Consider the following 20,601-nt stretch of genomic DNA (forward strand, 5'->3'; position numbering starts at 1 on the left):
GCCCGGGGTCTTGGCTACTATTCCAGCAATGACAGCCAGTGTGTCTACTTCCAGTGCATGCATGCTTCCATGTGCTTAAGCTCTGTGGGGCGCACATGCAACACACGTGGCTTTGGAGCTGCTCTTTTGCCACAGATCTCTTTTTGGTTGCCAGGGGTCAGCTGACTCACAGGGGTAGCAGGAGACACATGCAAAGTGGCCCCTGGATTCCTGAACCAACACTGACAAGATTACAAGCTATTTGATCAAATGTAATTCTGTGCTCAGTGGACCCGCAGATGAGGACCACGCAGGCTTTGAGAGAACTTCTTTTGGCTTCAATACAGAGCTGAGTTGTTTCAGTGCCACAGATTATGAGAATGTATCCGAGTTCAAATGAAGATTAAGGTAGTTTATATACTGTATACTATACTATATAGTGTATTTGGATGAGAATCGTCAGGCACAAACTTGTGTCTAAAATCACTTCCTATTCACTACATATAGCACTATCTACTGTATATATCTATAGGTGCAAAAATTATTGTTGTGTGCCAGTGATGATGCAAACTGGCAATGATTAGTTAATGCCTGCTCAGAGTGGAGTAAACGACAGAATCTCTATTATATAGGGAGTAGCGAATGAGTGAATAAGGAGTGATTTTGAACACAGCTACTGAGTATGGTACATTAAACTCATGCGGATACCTGCAGGGCTGAAAAATGGAGCCAACATGGAAATGCCAAAAAACTTTCCTCAAAAAGCCTCTTGAGGATGGCTCCAGAAGCAAGTCTATCCCCAAAGAGTCTCATGATAAAATGCCCAACTTTATAGCAGAATAAAACATGTTAACAGCCTGGTACAAAAAATGATTTTGGTATCTAAAGGTAATTTTCCCCTTCATGAAAACTGTACAGGGGGTGAATTTTAGTATAACTCATCCATTTAAATTTTACTCAGACTTAAAGTTATGCATATGTAAAAATCCGTAAACAATGAACGTATGAAAAAAGGGAATCACATACATCTTCACGCTCATGAGCTTGTGCTGTTCACTAGTGCTGCAAAGGACACAGACAAGCTTTCAACACTGCAGACTCGTGCAGAGCCAATTAAGATCAGAAATATAAAAAGATCACATACTGCACTTTCTGATCCAACTCTCATTTATGATTTGCTGTGCTGATTTTTAAGCATCCAATGATCACACATAATTATCCTCTAAATGGCACATCTCATGATTCATGCAAATGTAAAATAACACCTACCATTCATCTAAATTTGACTGCTGATTTCTTAAAGTCGAAGATTTGTTTCTGTTGGCTTTGCATTGCTGGTATAATCTTGCATCTATATTAAGCAGCTGAGAGATTTAGGACTATGATAGAGATTAAGACAGACAGTGAGGGAGGGAGTGATTACTGTTGGTGTTAGGTACGCATGGATATGGGCGGTCACAGAAAGCTGTACTGATATCTTACACGGCTCTGGCTGAGGATGAGGAGATAGGAAGATCTGAAAAAGTCTCATCTCTGGGAGAAAACACAGCAGGAGACAACAGGAGAAACGCAGTTACACACACACGCATGCTGAGTTTAACACTGCTTGTTCACTGTGCACAAGGGCAGTATGTATCATGCAAAGGTGAGCATTGTGTTCACATATACAATACCTGCGCAGGCTAGCATCCATCTGCCCCTCCTCAGTGATCAGCTCCGCCTCACTCTGGGCGATTCTCATGGCTAACTCCCTGTCTCTTCTCTCCTGTTCCACTATAGTGGCACGCTGGACCTGCTCCTCACGCTCCAGAGCCAGCTGGAATTCCAGCTCCGCCTGTAAACACACACAAATACACACACCACAACACTTCCGTGCTTAATGTGACTTCAGGAAATCTACAAAAATCTAGATCCTGTCTTAATACCAATGCTGTCATGTGCTAGACCCTTCATAACAATTAGAGCTCTGCTCTGCTGCCCGAGCCTGATTAGGCATATTTATCCAGGTTGTATGGCTGCTGATAAAGACTTAGTCTTTGTCTAGACACAACAACAACAATCAGTAGGAACATTTTTGATAGGTTTAACCCAGATTCAAACGACAGGTTTTTATTTTACACTTTATAGAACAGAAACATCTGTTAATAACGCTAGCACCTGGGCAATGGGCATCGAGAGGGAATATATATATAAAAATGAATGAATCAATTAATATATGTTTCTATCTATAGTCTGTATATCCATCTATCTCCTTATAGCAGGCCACTAATGAAGTCTACAATGGATCCTTTTATTTGAGGAGCTTTAAATATGAAGACCTTTCCAGTTAAGAGTATATTATTCATACTGTAGAACGGTCCAACCAGCAGCTGTGATACATGACCAGAGTGCAGCATTAGAAACCAAAACTAATAACTGTGATTGTTTCAATATGAATGTTCTGCAATTTTTAAAAACTCTGATGCCAACATTTTACCCTAAATCCCTGATTGATCCCCAGCACTCTCTCTCTCTTTGACCACATTTCCTAAATAAGTCAAATCATATTCATTGTTTGCAGTGCAAGGCCTGTGAGATGCATTGATTCACTCACAAGTGGATCCTGGAAAAAAAGGCATAAAAAATGTTCCAGCAGTAGTCATTATACTCCTGAAAACGATAAGGATAACACATGGGAAGCCTACAATTGATAGCATAGGCTCAAAGACTAGATGGTATAACATAAATAAGGTTAGGTTGAAAGACACCATGATACAAAGTTTCGAGAGGTGAAAATACAGTGCTAGAATAACCTTTTCTGACACAGCAGAAAATAGCAGAGAACACAGAGTAAAATGCCACTGAAGTCACAGCAGACACCTTTGGAAAGTTTACTGCTGCAGCTTTGAGCCTTACAGCTGGGGATAAACAAACTTTACAAAGAGTCTCCTGAGTAACATGGCTTATGACAGCCTGGTGTCAACAATCACACAGCTAAAAAGAAAAAAGGACAGCATGTATAACAGTTGGAGAGGGATTAAGGCGACACAGTGTAGATGAGAATAAAAGGCACGATAATGCAACACAGGATAGCGTATGGAGGGAGAAAGTAGTTCAGTGAGGGGAAACTCGGCAGGAAGAGGAATCATCAATCAAGACCCTGCGGAAAGCCCTCTGGGAGTCTGACCAATGTCATGACCCCGCTGTTTCCATGGGAGACCAAAGAATAAATGAATGTTTCACTCGGAGTGGAGATCAGTCAGAGAGGAAACACGAGAACTGTACTGGTGGTTGGTGATATTTTTTCCGTCTATTAACTACAAAACACGCCTACTTTATACTTCATCCTTGGAAGCCATGGGATTCATTTGTAAGCTCAGTATGATGATGTATGAAAATCAGTTTCAAGAGACATGAAATTTCCTTTGAGTTAAGTTGTTATGCTGCTGCAAGCAGAGACTGTCTTAAACAACAACTCACAGTCCATATTGTTTCAGTTACAGTTTAGTTGTAATCCATTATAATCATGTCACTTGAGAGGTGAATATGTCCTGTACTGTAGCTCCTAAACGCAATGCTTATTCTGAAGTCTCTGATGTTGGAGATTCCTTGAACGCCCCACTCCATTTGCTTTGGTTGTTGTCATTTTGGTTGCAACTAATGACTATAATTTATTTTCATTGTCAGTTAATATTATTTTTCTTGATTAATCAATCAAACTTTTGATCTACAAAAAGGTCAGAAGGCAGTGAAGGTGCTCATTGAAAGTTTTGTCCAAAATCATAAAGACATTCAGAGAACACCAGAAGAAGCTGGAACCAATGAATTTTTGTAATTTTTACTCCAAAATTAATCCAAACTATTCATCGATTATCAAAATAGTTGCAAATTCATTTTCTGTTTATTTACTATTCCATCAATTGACTGGTTGTTTTTAGCTCTATTGCCATTATGTACACACTCACACATTCTAAAAACATATTGAAATACATATTTCATTAATTGATTGAACTCTGCTGACATGTTTTTCAATCGTAATCTCTCTTTCTGTAAAACATGTTTCTGTGGTAAACTTATTAAATGTTTATTTTATGTATTTATTTCTTATGTATTTTATTTTCTTGAAACAGGGAGAAACCATTAGAATTCAGTGACATGGTTCAGTTTATCAGAAACAATACTACACATTTTATTGTGGAAACTGACCCAATGAAGGTCTTGCTCAGTCTAGGATTAGGTCTAGGAAACCATCTTTCTTAAATGATTATAATGGCAGGGGTTGAGTGTTGAGTCCCTGCAGGGGAGTAGGGTTGGGGTTAGGGTTAGGCAAGTTACCTCACTGTGGGGTGCACATAACGCTTAGAAGAGACTGCAAGTCTTGAGTCTAAAAACATGTGCTGGTTCATCTTCCCATACTTCTGTCCCAAGGATTGCAACCAAAAGTACAATGGTACACCAATGAAAAATCACATTGAAGGCGCTCCACACCTGTGTAACTTTCTCTTCTTCCTCTCTCTTTTTTCTATCCTCTTCTTCCTGCTTCCTCTTCAGCTCCATCTCTGCTTTCCTAAAATATTTGTAGAAAAGAAAAAGAATCTTATACATCTTATAGTCTCAAACAATCTAGCATTACATTTACTAAAACACCTCCTAATTATCTTCCCCTTGCCATCACTTACATCCTTCTGTCCGCTTCCTCCTGTTTGCGCTTTTGCTCTTCCTTCTCCCTCCTCTTCCTCTCTTTCTCCATCTCCTCCTCGATGTGCTTCAGCCTCTCACTCTCTTCCTCCTCTTGCTTCTTCTTTTGCATGGAAGAGAGCAGCTGCTCTGAGCGTTTCACCAGCCCCTGGTACTCTGTGTCAATCTCTTTCCAGGTCATCACTGTGGCCTAGGTGTCAAAAGAAGGATCAGAACGGCACAAATAAAATCATGGTTACAAAATAAGGACCTACTTTTCATTTCTTCATCAAACTGTTGATTCAGTTATCAGCCTCAAACCTCAGTGGAGTTCAAAGCCACGGGTTGCTTTATTACTACAAAGTATTTATCTGCTGAAACTCCCACAGGATGCTTAACAAGCTCTTCTGAGTTTGTTTGAATTACATTTTTTCAGGGAAAATTTCAGGAGGTGACACCGAGTGCAGTCGCCCTGACTTGGCACACCCTCCACTGTAACCACGGCACAACTTTCCCATGTGGCGAAAGAAAGGACGACACTGACTGACACTGAGCCTGTCACTTGCAAACTGCAGCCACAATGCTCAATTCCCAACTATACTTGTCAGACAATCAGCGGGGTTAGAAGAGGTCACTGTATTGTGAAGCTTCATTACACTGAGTCTCTAAGAGTTGCACAGGGGAAGATGACAAGGTCTTGTCCCCAATGTAAAGAGGCCTGAATGACAGCCAGTGGCATCTCATGTATTATTCACTCAGAGATGCCATGCCATGAGCGATTTCTAAGCACTCACGGCGCCATGCGTGTCCACAGTGGAGCTGCTAATAGGCTAACAGAGGAACGCAGGGGAGGTGGAGATGGTGATTGCGACAGAGGGGATAGAAAGGGTCAGGAGTCACTGGTGCCATCAGTGTCAATCAGGATACCTTGAGGAACCTATGAGCACTCCAATCATACCTGTTGATTGCATGCAGCTGACTACACAATACAAAATATCAGGGTAATCAACACTATTGTCTGGATAGCTTGTGGATGTGTTTGTGATGTTTTGATGTACCTTGAAGGTCCAATAAGGATGGTGCTTATTGCACAGGGAGAGCTGGGATTTCACTAACCAAGTTTGAGAATTTAGCAAAAGAGCCGCAGTAAATTAAATTATTGGAGAGGAGAGGGTGTCTTCTTCACATAGCTCTTGTTTTTAATCTGAGGTGATTGAAAATATTGATTCTGAGGGAAAGAAATGAGAAAAGGACACTTAAGAAAAGGTATAATGTACAATAGGAGAAGACTCTTTGTGTCAGGGAGCTACAGGTGTGAATGCAGGGGAGCACACAAATCTGAAGCAGCCATGCTTAAGGCCAGGTATGTGCTCTGAAAAGTCTTCCCTGCATAAACAAAAGCAAAATGTTTCATGTACGCCCTATTGCTCAGATTGCAGATCTTGCCCAAAGCACTTGAAAAACTGTTGACATGAGCAGCTTAAAAATCAGCAGAGCAATAATCCTTGGTTATTATGAAAGATGTGAACACAGTCAGGCCTGCTCGAACACCTATCAATGACTCACCTTTATCTTGGCTAGCAGAGCGTCTATAGAGGCGGCCAACTCTTGGACCTGCTTGGCCATCTCCTGTTTGCCCTCCTTCAGCACGTTTACCACCTCATTGAACCGCTCCATGCGTTTCTTCAGGTTTCGAACCTTTACCATACCATCGATGCTATGAGAGAAGAGAAAAACACAAACTTAGATATGAACATGTCATTAACTACTTGGAGCATGTGAAGAGTTTAATTCAAATGGACACTAATTAAAATAAGTTAGATTAAGCGCAACTGAGGCATTAGTTAATTAAAGTGAAATAAAATACAAATTTTTCCATTTTTCACATTTCCAAATAGAAATTGTGTTGACTGTTGAGTTGTGTGTTACTGAATGCCAAATATATGTCCAAAAATCTTTTTTGAGCATTTTTACATCTAAATCCCTCTTATTGATGTCACTTTGATGCTTTCTTTGCCTGTAAAAGATAAAAATATTTTTGATGATTTATATCGAAAACATACATTATTCAGAAACATAAATAATTCCAATCAAATGTGATTTTGGATGACAAGCTAACCCTGCCCACCATGTACTGTAAAAATGGCTTGGCCAACAGCTTATGTTGTAGTAGCTAGCAGAACAATATCAAGGGTCAGAGGTGTGTCTGAATGTCAGTTGACAAAACCTGATATTTCCATGGATGCATGGTTGTCTTATTATTCACTGGGTGTGGGTTTGCGTGTAGGCCAACAGTCCTCTACAACTCCTCCTCTACAGCTCTGTATGGCAACATATTTCTGGCAACGTATTCACCAAGCCATGCTTTATTTTGAAAGATAAATATGAGCAATTAAAGCTTCTTTTGTAACTAAATTCTGCACACATATTCAGTTTCACTTGGAAATACATTGCATCGTGCTGTGGATTCATTTAAAAAACCCCTTTGGCCCTTGTAAATGTTTTATGCATTTCAGGGATACCTTTAGGTACCTTCCTACCAGTCTTAGTTATAAACAAAAAATAGATCAATCAGTTTCTTCCTTTTAGAAATGTATAAAAAAATTCCACATGTATCTGAAAACCCATCATCTGGATGGCCGCTTTCACAAGAGCCACGTTTCCAAATGCAATCCAATACAGCAAGACGGGGTGTTTCCCAAAGCAGTACAGTGAGACATCATTTCTCCACAGATGACTTTCTGGATTGATTTGAACTCCTAAATGCACAATGTGGGATAGCCATCAAAACCCACCAAGCGTGAATCCGTTAAAATAAAAAGCACACACAGAGTACAAGGTAAAAGAAAAAAATAAGAGAGCAAAGGGCACAGACAAACAGAAAGATGGTAAAAATGATGCATGTGTGTTTGAGTGTGTGTGTGTGTGTGTGTGTGTGTGTGTGTGTGTGTGTGTGTCGGTTGGTTTAAAGGAGCAAGGGGAGACTCACCGTGGTTTATGCTTTTTCTTACACAACCACATGCGGACACTCTTCTGAATCTTAATACAGGCCAAAGCTCTGTAACTCATCTTGTTCCTAACTGTTGAAGATGAGGAAAGAAAAGACATTTATTTATAATGGACACACACACGAGCACAACTTGAAATGATTGCATTCTCGATTCTTATGTAATTTGCATACTTGTTCTTAAGGGTACGAGAATCCTGCTCTGCGAATACCATGTCAAATGCTCACTTCAATTCAAATAAAATATAAAATTCAATAGTAAAAACTTTATTTTGAAAGATAAATATTGTAAAGCCATGAGAATAAGCAACCTGAAAGATTATAATATACATTATTACAAACTGCTACAATGGGTACTGACTGATCAGGCATGCACAAAAACAAGTTGTGCAGAATGTTGTCTATACACTTTACACACACACTCTCTGTCTCACTCACACACACATAAACACACATGCGCAAATGGAATTGCAATAATAAGGTGAAGTGTGGAACGAAATAAATAACCAGGAACATACATTTCCTCAGGTCTCAGGTTATGCAAGAAATGTGTGGTCAAGCAGAGGCAATATTCTGCTATAACTGTAATGCAATTTCACTCTATGCTTTTACACAAATAAGCAGAAACCAGCCTGCACTTTGTTAAATGGTGGAAATCAATAACTTGGCACAGAGTGTAATGGTTCAAGCAACTGCTTTTAAAGTACTATTCCATTTTGCTAGAGGCTGCCGCTTTCAATATGAATGAATGCAAAAGTGTGAAATATGATTTAGTATAGCTATCAGAGCTGCATAATAAACTGTGAGGAAATGGCAAAAGATCCTATAGTCATCCCCTGGAAAGTGAAGTAGTTTAACTAACAAAGATCTGTTGTGCTGATGCAAGTTTTTGTGTATTATTGTCTTTCTACAGTCGATACAGTTGCTAAGAAGCAATCTGTGAGGTGTGGGTGATTTTCTAATGTGGGACTTTTTTCATAAATGGTTTTATCACTAGTGCCACCTCTCTTTTAAAAAGGATGTGATTCAGGCCATGTGGCATATAGCATATGATAGATAGAAAAAAAGCATCAAGTACTATAACTGAAGCACTATGATTTATAAAATGGAAGTGAAATTATGGCTTAAAGGTAGGGTTGCCACCTGAAACAGACATAACCCATAGCAAAGCAACATTTGATAAGGATTTCATATTTTTTTTCAGACCAACTCTGGACCATGTCCAGACCACATGTGGTAAATGATCTCAATTAAAATTCACCCAGGTTTGACAAATAATGCCCATTAGAGGAATGAGGAAACAAAAAGACAATCTAACAATTTAACATACGTTTGATGACGGACAGGGCGCACCACTGGACTTTCTTCCAGCAGCTGCACACCAACCACTTGTTGACTTTCTCCAGCAGCTCAGCGAGGTGGTCTGGATCAGACTTCATGATCTGGTCAAACTCAGCAAACTGATGCAAACACACCCACATACACACACACACACACACACACACACACACACACACACACACACACACACACACACACACAAACACACATACACACGCAATTGAAGCAACAATCCATCTTAATCAGGGGATATTTATGTTCTCAAGCGCTGCAGCAGATATTGTACATATGACCTGCAAAAATCAAGGTGTAATTAATTTTGTTGACTTAACTGTACCTTTCCAGGACGGAAGAACACTTTGGTCAGTCCAAACTTAAAGTCATTGTCATTAAGTCCCAGAGCTTTGAACAATGCCTACAGAGGAACAAATACACATTCAGTGACATAGAAAGATTGTATATGTGAAGAATTTAGGGCACTAAACTTTTTATGTTACTTAAGCATTTCCCAGATGGGTCAGTCAATGTGGCTATTGGCTTTTTTTTTTTTTTTTGCTTTGAACAAATTACACAACTAATTAGGCTATATTTTAAACACATTAGCTTGTTATTTAAACCCAACTGCACACTTTGTATTTCTCCAATGAATTGAATCTATGTAATCCCACCTTGCAGAAGAGTCGTGGATTCAGTCGTGTAAGTTTATCCGGCATGTACTGTTTATACATGTTGTAGAGTTCATGGAAGGGGGCTCGGGAGGGGAACCCTCCCTGCATCAAGTCCAACACTGACACCATGCCTAATCAAAACAAACACACAAAGACAGAAAGAATGGTTTTGACGTATAAAGGGTTACCAAAGAGAAACAGGATTGCCTGGGGAATTACAGTCCATTGCTAAATGTGCAGTGCGACTACTACTACAGTCACTGACGGGAACATTATGATGATTTTACATACAGCATTCACTATTCTGTTTTAATTTAGCATTTTTATTTAAAGCAACATGAAATGACGGACTCCAATATAGGTATTATAATCAGTGGCCCAAGTGTGGATTCACCATTTACAAAAAATTTCAAAATAACTTATTGTGACGAACTTCAAAAGTCATGACAGTGTACAGTGCAGTATGCCAAACATGGACAAAATGCAATACATATAGTATAATAAATCAAGTCAAATGCCTTCCAAGGCTTTTCTAGTCACTATAGTTTAACATAATTTAACCTTGGTGGGGACCAGTGGGAGGAAATGTAAATGCACATATCCTGCATTCCTTAAAGACTCATATTAACACATCACACTGTATTCAAAATATATTTTTTCGTTTAGGATCTTAGGTATATGATATTCATATATTATAAATATAGTATAGCAAAATGTGTTTCAGTGTTGTTGTCCATCTAAAGCACGTGGAATCAACCTACTTAAATTGCACTACTGACAGTAGAACTTTATTGGGTGAAGGTATTCTTAGATTCACTCATCTGAAAGACCGTAAATTGTGAATTTGACAACTTTTTAAAAGTTATGCAGTACATGTTATCATGCATACTGTTTTCAGAACCTACCTGAGCACTGAAGCTGTGAGAGAATCAGAGCTCCTTCAAACTGGTGGCTGACCATCTTCAGGTTGGGTTTCACACAGCGGATGAAACTGGAGCCCTGCACACAAAAATTTATCAGGGAAAATTGATCTGTCTCGGCACAATACTTCTCATTCTGTGTCTGCCGCCTTTATAATTGGAATCTGAATAAAAATATAGTATTGTAATGTGTTAACACATTCCAGCACACACTTTTCATTGTTAAAGGGTGATTTATTTGCTATTGATTCAAAGCAGGAAAGCAAAACATACACAATGACTTAAATTTTACTCACAGTGCTGCGCAGCTTCTCCAGCAGCAGGTTCAGTTGGGTCTGTGGGTACAAGCAGACAAAAAGAAGTGTTTGATGATAATTTGTTTTAAAATGTTTGATGCAGGTAGCCAACACAGGAAGGAAAACTTAACATGCTTATAGGACACACTGTACATGGATTTATGACTTATTAATGAACTATAAACCAAATGCAACTTTGAGAAAATTTTAAAGAACATCTTTAAATGAACACATCTAGTCCCACTGGCTATTGGTGCATTATTAAGTCCATGCCTGGTGCATTAGCAATGAAAGCAAGGAAGCTACATTTGTAATAATGAAACCTCAAATCTGTTGAAAAAGATGCTGCAACACATAAATGTAAGGGCTAGATAAAATAAAACACATAAATAAGTCTGTGTTTTGATTGTTGTTGGAGAATGCTGTTGAAGGTTGAGTACTTCTGACTCACTCTAAACACTTTTGTGAGAAAGAAAGAATGAGACATGCAGGCTCTCTCTTATTTTTTTTTCTAATTCCTCTCTATTATACCTCAAGCTGACTTTATCCAGCTTTATCCACCAAGAAAAGTTTTCTCAGAGGAAAGAGAAGGGAGACTGGAGGAAACCTAAGAGGGAAACCCTGAATTAGGAGTAGAAAGAGGGTTGGGAAGAGGAGTGGAAAGGAGAGAATTTACAGAACAGGTCTGGAGACTAGAGTTAGAAAAGAAGCTAAGACAGATAATACAGCATTGTTGACTAATTCACAGCAGTTTTTCACATTGCACAACTTCATCACTGTCTTTTCGCATTTTCAATTCCTTGAAAACAAATTCCCTTTTTCCCAGTTTTTCATGACTCAATTGTTTGAGCAACAGACTGTAAGTCTCAAACTAGTCCAGTAAGATAAAATTCTGAAAAAATAAACATAAAATAAAGTCTTTATAATTATAATTTACAGATCTTTGGCAATAAAATACATTAAATTCAAAATCACACATAGAAGTGTTAAGAGTCAGTGGATCCATCAGTGTGAAGGAGCACACTTTTATTCTTCTATTCTGTTCATTATTCATTATAGTGAAATTAAAAAGTGATGATACACTAAAAATGAGCAGGTTTTGCTCACTTTCAGGGACTTCGTCTTAACAATCAAAAGTGACAAACTTTAATAGCCACACTGACCTTGAACTTGTTGCCAACGCTGATGAAGCTGAGTTTGCCTGCCTTCTGTTTGGAGTCCTTGGTGGTGTTGGAGTTCTCAAACAGCTCTCGAACAAATTTGTCTTTTGATTCACACACTAAGCTCTCCAGGGACATATGGAGGGCATCGTTATTCTTCTCCACAAACCGAGTCTGTGAACACATGCAAATGCATGCATTTATGTAATAGGAGACTTTTATACAGATGTACATCATGTAAACACAAATAAAGAATGCTTCAATCCCTGCAGCGAACAACAGACATCACACAAGCAACTTTTCCCAGTATAAGATGTACGGTTGTGACATTTGTACCAGGACAACAAATGTGTTACAACTAAATCCATATGTCGATGAATCAGTTATCTGACTGACAGAAGATCATCAGCAGCTATTCTGATAACTAGTTAATCATTTAAGGTATTTCTTAAGCAAAAATTCCAAACATCAGAAATCACTCTATCAACGAATGAAAATAATAATGATTTAGATGCTTAAAATGTGTTTATCATGTGATTTGCTTGCTTCAATTTTAATTGGCTTAAACTGCTAGTAACTCCACTGTCTTATGTAACTTGTATCTATGTAAGACCCATTATAAACAGACGTATTTGGAAAAATATTCTACAGTGGTACTGGATTTTGTGAATACCACTCAGCCTAAATAGCCCTATATAATAGGATTTGTGTCAAGACGGACCGTTTCATAGCAGACAGCTCCAGCAAAGTGCCGGATGATAAAGCCCTCATCATCTCGGAGATTCCTGTGAATGGTTAACTTTGACTTCCGGGGAACCTAAAAGGGAGAGAAGGAAAGCAAATCATATTTAATGACAGCGCTAAAACACATATATATTGATTTCACTCTGATCCTATCCATCACCATCTCTACAGACGAATCTTATTTATCCACACCACTGTTGAATGAGGAGGGCTGGTTTTGAGAATGAAACATTCAGATCAATGAAGTGCAGCGAAATGCAGCCAAAAAAGGCATATTCTCTTTACAGGTCAATTTATACTTATTCAATATATTTACTTGCATGAATATGCAAGGAAAAAACAACTGCACACAGTCCAGATATATTTTTATAAATGCCACATTCATCTTATCTGTCTCAAATATTATAGTGGACACCAACATTATTCTTAAAATGAAAAATAAAATGTAGCAACCAGCATTTTGAAGCTCCATTGGCTTCATTAGCGAAGAAAACCATAATAAATTATCCTTAAAGTGTGAAAACTGAATTGCAGAAATGTTAGCTTGCGGCATAGTCAAGCACTTTAGATTAAGATTAATGTCTTTCAACTTATTTAGTGTATAGAACAGTATTTATTTGAGTCATAACTCTCCCTGCAGTAGAGTGTGGTTGCAGCCAGCCACCTCTAATCTTAAGCTTGAACTGGTGTCAAGGCTACATTTATAAAAGGATTTCATGCTTGCAGAGATACAGGCAGCGGCAAACAAAAGCGACAAAGACAGAGACAGAGGGAGGGAGTGGGACTGTGGGTTATTCATAAAACTGCTGTAACAAACAGGCAGAGTGAAAATTACCACAACGGCAGAACCACTGTGCAGTTACACTGCTCCCTGGTGTCACAAAAGAGCTTAATACACAAAGGAAGAGAATAATAGCACAATACTTGGGTGAAGGGAAAGACAAAAGAAGGCAGGGAAGAGAAACACAGAGAAAGGGGAGAAAGGGAGGGAGCACAGCTAAGAGGTCTGACCGTCAGTCTGAAGTGGTCTTTATGTTTGCTGTGAACAGCCAGTGCAAAGTGTTGGTCGCTGGGCTGAGGAAGCCGGTTCTCTTCATCCAAAATGTCCAGGACTCCCACCAGCTTTGCTTCCACGAGGTCTGGAAACAACAAATGTTTATCAATCAACCATGGTATTAAGATTTGTGTTGATGTACAGCTCTAGAATGTATGTTGAGATATGTACGATACTGTCATGTTGAGAACTTCTTCTTAACATTTACAATCCATACGTGTCATTTAATGCTTACAAACACTTTTCAGGACGAAAACAAAACTCAAGAATCTGTAATAAAGTACCAAAGGAAGGTGTGAGGTGGCCCGACAGCCATTATGATACAGAAGTTACAAAATCACTTAACATTCGGGTTCTGAAAATTAAATTTATTGGAAATTTCCACTTTTTACTGTTTCTGGATGTGAATATTCCAAACACAAAACATGCTCATCAGGATGCTCATTTAGCCACATATCTGAATTATTCATGTGGCATGCTGTGTTTGGAAATTAATCTAATAGCCAAGGACCTCAGAAAAATTTGCATGAACAAGCACCTGTGCATAAATCCTGAAGACTGATGAGTGAATTAATGGCCAACCCAAACGGTCATTTGCAAGTCGTAAATGTTATTCACGGCTGTCAGTTAACCTCGCACCTGAATAATCACAGCCTTTGAAATACAAATCAAACTGCTTCACCTTGATAGACTGACTACTTCATCCCATTGATTTGAGGATTTATTCGAGGACAGAGACAACAATGACAAGGGGATATCATTTCTCCAGCTTCACGTATCACAAAAGAAGCCATAAAACCCACAAATACTCATTACGCTTGCTCCCCTCAGACCCATGGATATGCCAGCTTCTGCGATAATGAGAAGTCGGTATTTTTGTCCCCCGACAGTTGTATTTTCGCTGCTCTGACGCCACGTGGGTGAGCTGATGTTACACTTGAACCAACCTCAGTACATTTGTGGTGTGTGGGTTCTACAGAGAGCCACATCTCTGTCAGTACATTTTTTGTGTTGCAGCACAGGCTCTCAAAGGCAACACTTCATCTTAATGATGTCCCCGAGTGTCACTTGATGGACCTCTATCCACTTCCAAAGATCTCCCAAGGTACAAGCTACATGAAGATATCAATACACAGACACCTACACACATATACCTTTGATTTTGATCAATTGAAACCAGCTCAAGTCAGCCATCTTATCACCTTTAGAAGGAGATAAGTTCAAAGTGCTGCATTGCATTTTATTTTGAAGCTCAGGAAAATCATGAACTTTTGAAAAGTGAGTGTCCACACAAGGAAGTGATGAAAAACAAAATGTTTGCACACAGTTCGAGGGTCAACAGGGATGTGGGAAGAAAGATGTCACATGGGAACTTACCTATGCAGTCCTGATTGTCAACATAATGCACCTCATTCACTCCCAGCCCTTCCCTTTGATACAGTTCTTGCTCCTGTACAGACATGTCCAGAAAAAGCCAAAAATCAACACTATAAAATATCATTTAGAAAACAATCTGATATGAAATTTTTTGTTTAGATTTTTCTCAGCGGCTTCAGAACATCACCCACCTCAAAAAACAAACACAAAACATCAAACCCACAACACACGATTCAGATAATGAGACGGAGGCTTAAACCAGAATTGCGGCGCATTAATTGGAAACCTTGGTAGAGAATAACGCTAAGAGATCACAGGAGAGAAACAAGCCTCATCATGTCCCTTGAGAAATTAGCATTCTAATGAGAGAGCACACATGAGAGATGTAGGAAAAATATACAGGGAGAGAAAGACAGAGGAGCTTAGTGTGCCAGCCACTGCCTCCTGGCTTGTGAGAGAGTAAGTAAGTTTGGCTTGTGAGTGACATGACATGGCAGGTTTCCCAGGATAACAGAAGTAAACCACACCGAATCACCTTAATCCACACGCCGCTCACCCACCTCTTTTAGAATACGCTCGTTGAAGAACTGCTGCAGCTTCTCGTTGCAGTAATTGATACAGAACTGCTCAAAGCTGTTGTGCTCAAAATACTCTAAGAAGAGGAATAAACAGAGGAAGCAGAAAAAAACATATATTTCAATTAATTCGAAAATGAAAAATTTTTGTAAAGCCTGTATTAATTATGGCAGCGAAGGAAATTAATTCTCAAGCAGAAGCCCTGGTAATGATGAGTGTGTATGCATTAGGGTACTTCTATTAGGAAACATGTTGTACGGACAAGTGTCTCTTTAGACTGAATAAACAAACCAATGGAAAAAAAATTGCCATCAAGACAGCAACAAAACACAGTGCGTCTGGAAAGCTGCAGATTTTCAGTTTGTCCATTATGTCATTAATGATGATGGCCTAAATCTACACGTGTTAAGTTTAACTGAAACTTCCACATTTTGTAGAAGACTATCTGCATTTTATTACCAAACCCAGCGATGTCCAGCACCCCGATAAAGTTGGAGGAAGTCTGGAAGGGGAAACACTGGTTTACTCGTTTGACCACATGATCGAAGAGGCGGCTGTACACTGCCTTGGCCAGGGCATCGCGGGCATTGTTTGCTTGTTCCACCTTTAGAGGCACCCTGGAGGGACACACAAAGTGGGGCAGTGAGGGACAGTCCGAAACTGGGACATGCAAGGCTCCTATTAAGTAACTCTATTTTATTTTTATTTTAAAAACCCAATTTTTGTGTGGGAGCAAAAGCTTAGCTATATTAATGTGACACATTTTGCTGCACAGTGTCCCCCCCGTCTGATCTTAATGTCAAGCTACGTGATCGTTTAAAATAAGGGTTTCTAAGCCAAAGAGAAGGTATTAAAACTAAAATATGAACCTTGAACTCTACTGCGCTGTCTACTGACACTTGAACACCATTTATTTTAAATTATTTAGAGGGGTTGACTGTATGGACAAAGTTCAGTTCCATAGTGGCCCAGAGTTCACCTCAGCTGTCCCACCAGGGAAGAATGTGAATTTAAAATAGAAAGGTCTGTTTTTTTTTTTTTTTGCTTTACCCACTGTCTTTCTTTTGATATTCCACCCACCAAGTCTTCTCTCATGAGAACAGGCTAGATTTTCTCTGTTTCACTATGCCATGACTTAAATGGAGGAAGTCTTAGAAAACACATGAAATCCTTATAATTATTCTCACTGACAGGCATTGTTATCAGTTACAATGTTTCATATGCACACTAGTTAGAGACTCAGTCATCCCTGATACCATCATGTCCACCGACCCCTCTGTTACCCTCAACCTCCCAGGGGTAGGGTGGATCTGTCTGGGGCTTAATGACAAAGCCAGGACCCCTTAGCTCCACCTGCTCCCCAGACACCAGGTCTTTACTGTACTGCTGCCATGCTCGCCTGCCTCCTCAGATACGGGCTGCATTATTTATGTGGAGAAAACACTTCCAGGCCAGGCCAGCATCTGGCCCTCTTGAAATATTAATCTACCAAACCTGGCCCCATCACTCAAACACCACATCGTCACCAAACTACACAGTAGCAGTGGCAGTACTGCACCATATTTTCCTCAGAGAATGTTCTTTTTGACCTGCAAGAACACCAAGCACTCATGCAGAAGTACAGGTTACCTAAGCAAACATTTTTTTTTACTGTGTCACTTAGACAATGAAGATGAGCAGCAGTGTTTGAGACACATTCTCACGGAGCACTTTGTTGTATAAAATAAGCTGATCTATCATATACTCTCTTATACTAAGACGATAAAATAAAAGGCTTAGTTCAGTGTCAGGATTTAATCTCACCATTTTGTACAATAACGACATCTTAATACTTTGCAGACTAGTACAGCTTAGTACAGCAACAACTGCCTATCCACTGCCTGTGCCGATTAAATTACAGTTGGTTAATCTCTGTCTAAGGATTATTAGCTATTCTTAGATCCATCGTGGACTCACTGCCTTCACTCAGTTCAGTTGATAGATTTATTTGTCAGAGAACAATGGGATTGGCTTCTGGAAAAAATTCAAAGAAAATCTAGATCATTTTTCCCCATAAAAACATTGCCAAAAGAAGTTGCAAGGGTCTCAGATCTTAAAAGCCGAATACCACAGTTCTTACTTGATAACTGTTCCTTTGGCGCCCCCTGCTGTAGTGAGCATGACCCTTGTGGTGAGGCTGACACGCAGATCGTCCTGGTCCAGCCCAAGCAGATCAGCGCAGTACTCCAGAGTCTGGCCTGACTGATTTTTTAGGACACAACCACCTGAAACATACAATAAGACAAACTACCATTAAAAATCACCACCTATAGCTTTTTTTTTTTTTTTTTACATTTTCTCTTCTTTTATATATGCCATTGTTTGTATTTTTCTTCTGCTGGGTTTTTTGGGAAATCATTACGAACACATTTTATTTCATCTCCAACCAGCTTTGTGCTGATTTGACATATTAAAGAATAGTGAATCTATACTTTAAAAACCATGATTAAATTAATATCTTTGTAACCACATCACACTATTGCACAAGTTGCATATACCTTTTATTTACAAAGTGAGCAAGTAAAGAAGTGGTAAGTAGTGGCACCTTCCACACTCAGAGGTCTAATGCGTAGACAGACAGACAGACAGACAGACAGACAGACTGACTGACAGACAGAAAAAGAATGAAAAAGGAAGGAGAGGGAGAGATAATTGTTGCCAGGGTAACAGAGGTCTTATTTATCATCACTTGAGATGGAATTGTAGCGACAACCGAGGACATAGGTCTAGTCTTCAAAAATGTACACTGATTTAATAACACAACTGTAGAAATTTAAGTGCTCACAATTTGTGGCAGCAGAATAGGTGGAAAAAAAAAAAAAGATAGATGACCTTGTTTGTCTGTATGATGAATATGAATCCTGTGGCTAAAGAGACAAAAAGTGCACTGAAAAATAGCACTATGATGCAAGTTCTCAAGAAATACATCAATACACCATCTGCCTCACCCGAGGAGCTCCCTGTTTCTTCAAAGTCAATGTTGCCCAGATGCAGAACACCAGCAACCACTCTGAACAGGTCCAGCTTCTCAGTGTCATCCAGACCAATCTTCTTCATGGCCACACACATCCTGTTGAAGTCGCCCTGGTCGTCAAGAAGAGGGTCCTTCAGAGCACCGACCTTTTGATGCTGCAAAAGAAATTGAAAGTTGGAAACAGCGGAGAAACAGGCAATGTGTAAGAGTTCATGATTTACTCAAAAGAGATTAAGTCCATGAATATTAATCTGTATTCTATGTAAACTAAAGGTAAATCTGATTCTAAACTGAATTGGGGGTGAACCACCAGGCCACACTTAACTATAAAAACCACATGTTAGAGATCAACAAACTATTTTACAGTAACATGTTAAAAGAGCCTCCACCAGCAGCACAAAGCAAACACACCATCCTATAAACCAAGGCTGCTCCGCCACAGTGCCCTGGCCCAAATGTCTTGACAACTAATGTATTTATGCTTTTAAAGGAAAGACAGAACCAATCTAAAATTGTGCAACATCTCAGGAGTGATGAAAGCAGAAAGCACAGGCATGCAGAGTAAAAACGTCGCTGGACCAGACCACTTCAAGATTGTAGATTAATCTTAACAAAGGCTGCACAATTATGAGTAAATGTATACCCCTGATTATACTGTAATATAAAGAGACCATTCAGTTATTGTACTGATGGGAACAAAAGACAGCAAGCCTGCAAAATAAAATGTCAATCTTAAACAAACATTGATTGTGACTATGGGAAATAAACAATAATTGTGCAGCCCTGCGTTGTACAGTATGACTGAGAAAAAGGTGAGTATGCAAACATCCTTATCCTTATTTTCTATCATAGAACCACACAGCCCCAATCCCACCCAAACCAGGCAGACACAAGCAGACAAAGAGGAAGCATGCACTACACAAACAGCAGCATGTAAAACCTGAACGTCTCAGTGTATACTTTAGGAAGAATACAGGATAAAGAGTAGGGAGCACAAAACCCTGATAAGAAAAGGAACATCACCTTATTGTCCTATATACAGTAACAGAGACACGTGGTGGGATAGACAGATGCATAATGACGTGATTAGCAACATGTGAATAACACAGTGTATTTACAACCACATAGCTTACAGGGCTTCCATTCACAAAGGTACAAGGCATTGTTACAGATTTTGTAAGCACAAATAAAGACCCCTTCATATTTCATTTATCATTGATATCTATTAGAAAAGCACTTTAAGTAACTGACGTTTTAAAATAAAGCTCCTTACAATTATAATTTCAAATATTTTCCAATATTTTAAATTACATGTTGTTTTGAAAGATGACATCAGAGCACAGCTAATCCAATAGCACATAACTGCCTCTGAGCTTCTAGAAACAACATCAGTAGGATTACAATATTTCAGTGCTAAAGCAGTAAGTAAGAGTTAATTACAGTACAAGAAATCAAAGAATAGAGGTTATGTTTGGCCTTTAAGGTAAAATATGATTGAATCATTGCACTTCTTTTTAATGTACTCAGCTAAATAAACCCATTATGGGTAAATCCATTAACGAAGAACTGAAAGCACCTCCTTTGTTTACCACTATTTCACCTGAAACTTTGATTAGCACAAAAAAGATATTATTCTATCTTAGAAAACAAGAAGTGAAATCAACATGTATAATTAGTCCCTGAGAGAGCAACCTGTCATACTTATTTTTCTAATTGTTTCATGATATTAATTACACATCTCCTACAGGCTTTGCAGCGCAACTCAACGAGGCACTGGTTCTGTTTCATGCTGTACATAATTCATCAAATG

General features: G+C 39.1%; 1 protein-coding gene across 2 annotated transcripts in view; it reads right to left on the reverse strand.

Annotated features, from left to right (window-relative positions):
* Window positions 1–20,601, reverse strand: part of myo6b (myosin VIb) — a 36,314-nt gene that overhangs the window by 5,650 nt on the left and 10,063 nt on the right. Inside the window, exons 11-29 of one of the 2 annotated variants that reach the window (XM_023393790.2) lie at window positions 18,766–18,946; window positions 17,898–18,042; window positions 16,238–16,395; window positions 15,763–15,854; window positions 15,203–15,275; window positions 13,783–13,910; window positions 12,749–12,844; window positions 12,031–12,201; window positions 10,868–10,906; window positions 10,557–10,650; window positions 9,652–9,782; window positions 9,321–9,398; window positions 8,973–9,102; window positions 7,625–7,715; window positions 6,202–6,352; window positions 4,638–4,846; window positions 4,447–4,525; window positions 1,653–1,813; window positions 1,462–1,512 (exon numbers count right to left, since the gene is read on the reverse strand). In XM_023393790.2, coding sequence (XP_023249558.1) covers window positions 1,462–1,512; window positions 1,653–1,813; window positions 4,447–4,525; window positions 4,638–4,846; window positions 6,202–6,352; window positions 7,625–7,715; window positions 8,973–9,102; window positions 9,321–9,398; window positions 9,652–9,782; window positions 10,557–10,650; window positions 10,868–10,906; window positions 12,031–12,201; window positions 12,749–12,844; window positions 13,783–13,910; window positions 15,203–15,275; window positions 15,763–15,854; window positions 16,238–16,395; window positions 17,898–18,042; window positions 18,766–18,946 — 2,258 coding nt within the window. The remainder of the gene's footprint in view (window positions 1–1,461; window positions 1,513–1,652; window positions 1,814–4,446; window positions 4,526–4,637; window positions 4,847–6,201; window positions 6,353–7,624; window positions 7,716–8,972; window positions 9,103–9,320; window positions 9,399–9,651; window positions 9,783–10,556; window positions 10,651–10,867; window positions 10,907–12,030; window positions 12,202–12,748; window positions 12,845–13,782; window positions 13,911–15,202; window positions 15,276–15,762; window positions 15,855–16,237; window positions 16,396–17,897; window positions 18,043–18,765; window positions 18,947–20,601) is intronic. The other variant, XM_023393791.2, reaches the window with a different exon arrangement.

Source organism: Seriola lalandi, unplaced genomic scaffold, assembly GCF_002814215.2.
Source record: "Seriola lalandi dorsalis isolate HSWRI2012SDOR001 ecotype SW California unplaced genomic scaffold, Sedor1 jcf7180002054942, whole genome shotgun sequence".
Taxonomy (NCBI): Eukaryota; Metazoa; Chordata; class Actinopteri; order Carangiformes; family Carangidae; genus Seriola; species Seriola lalandi.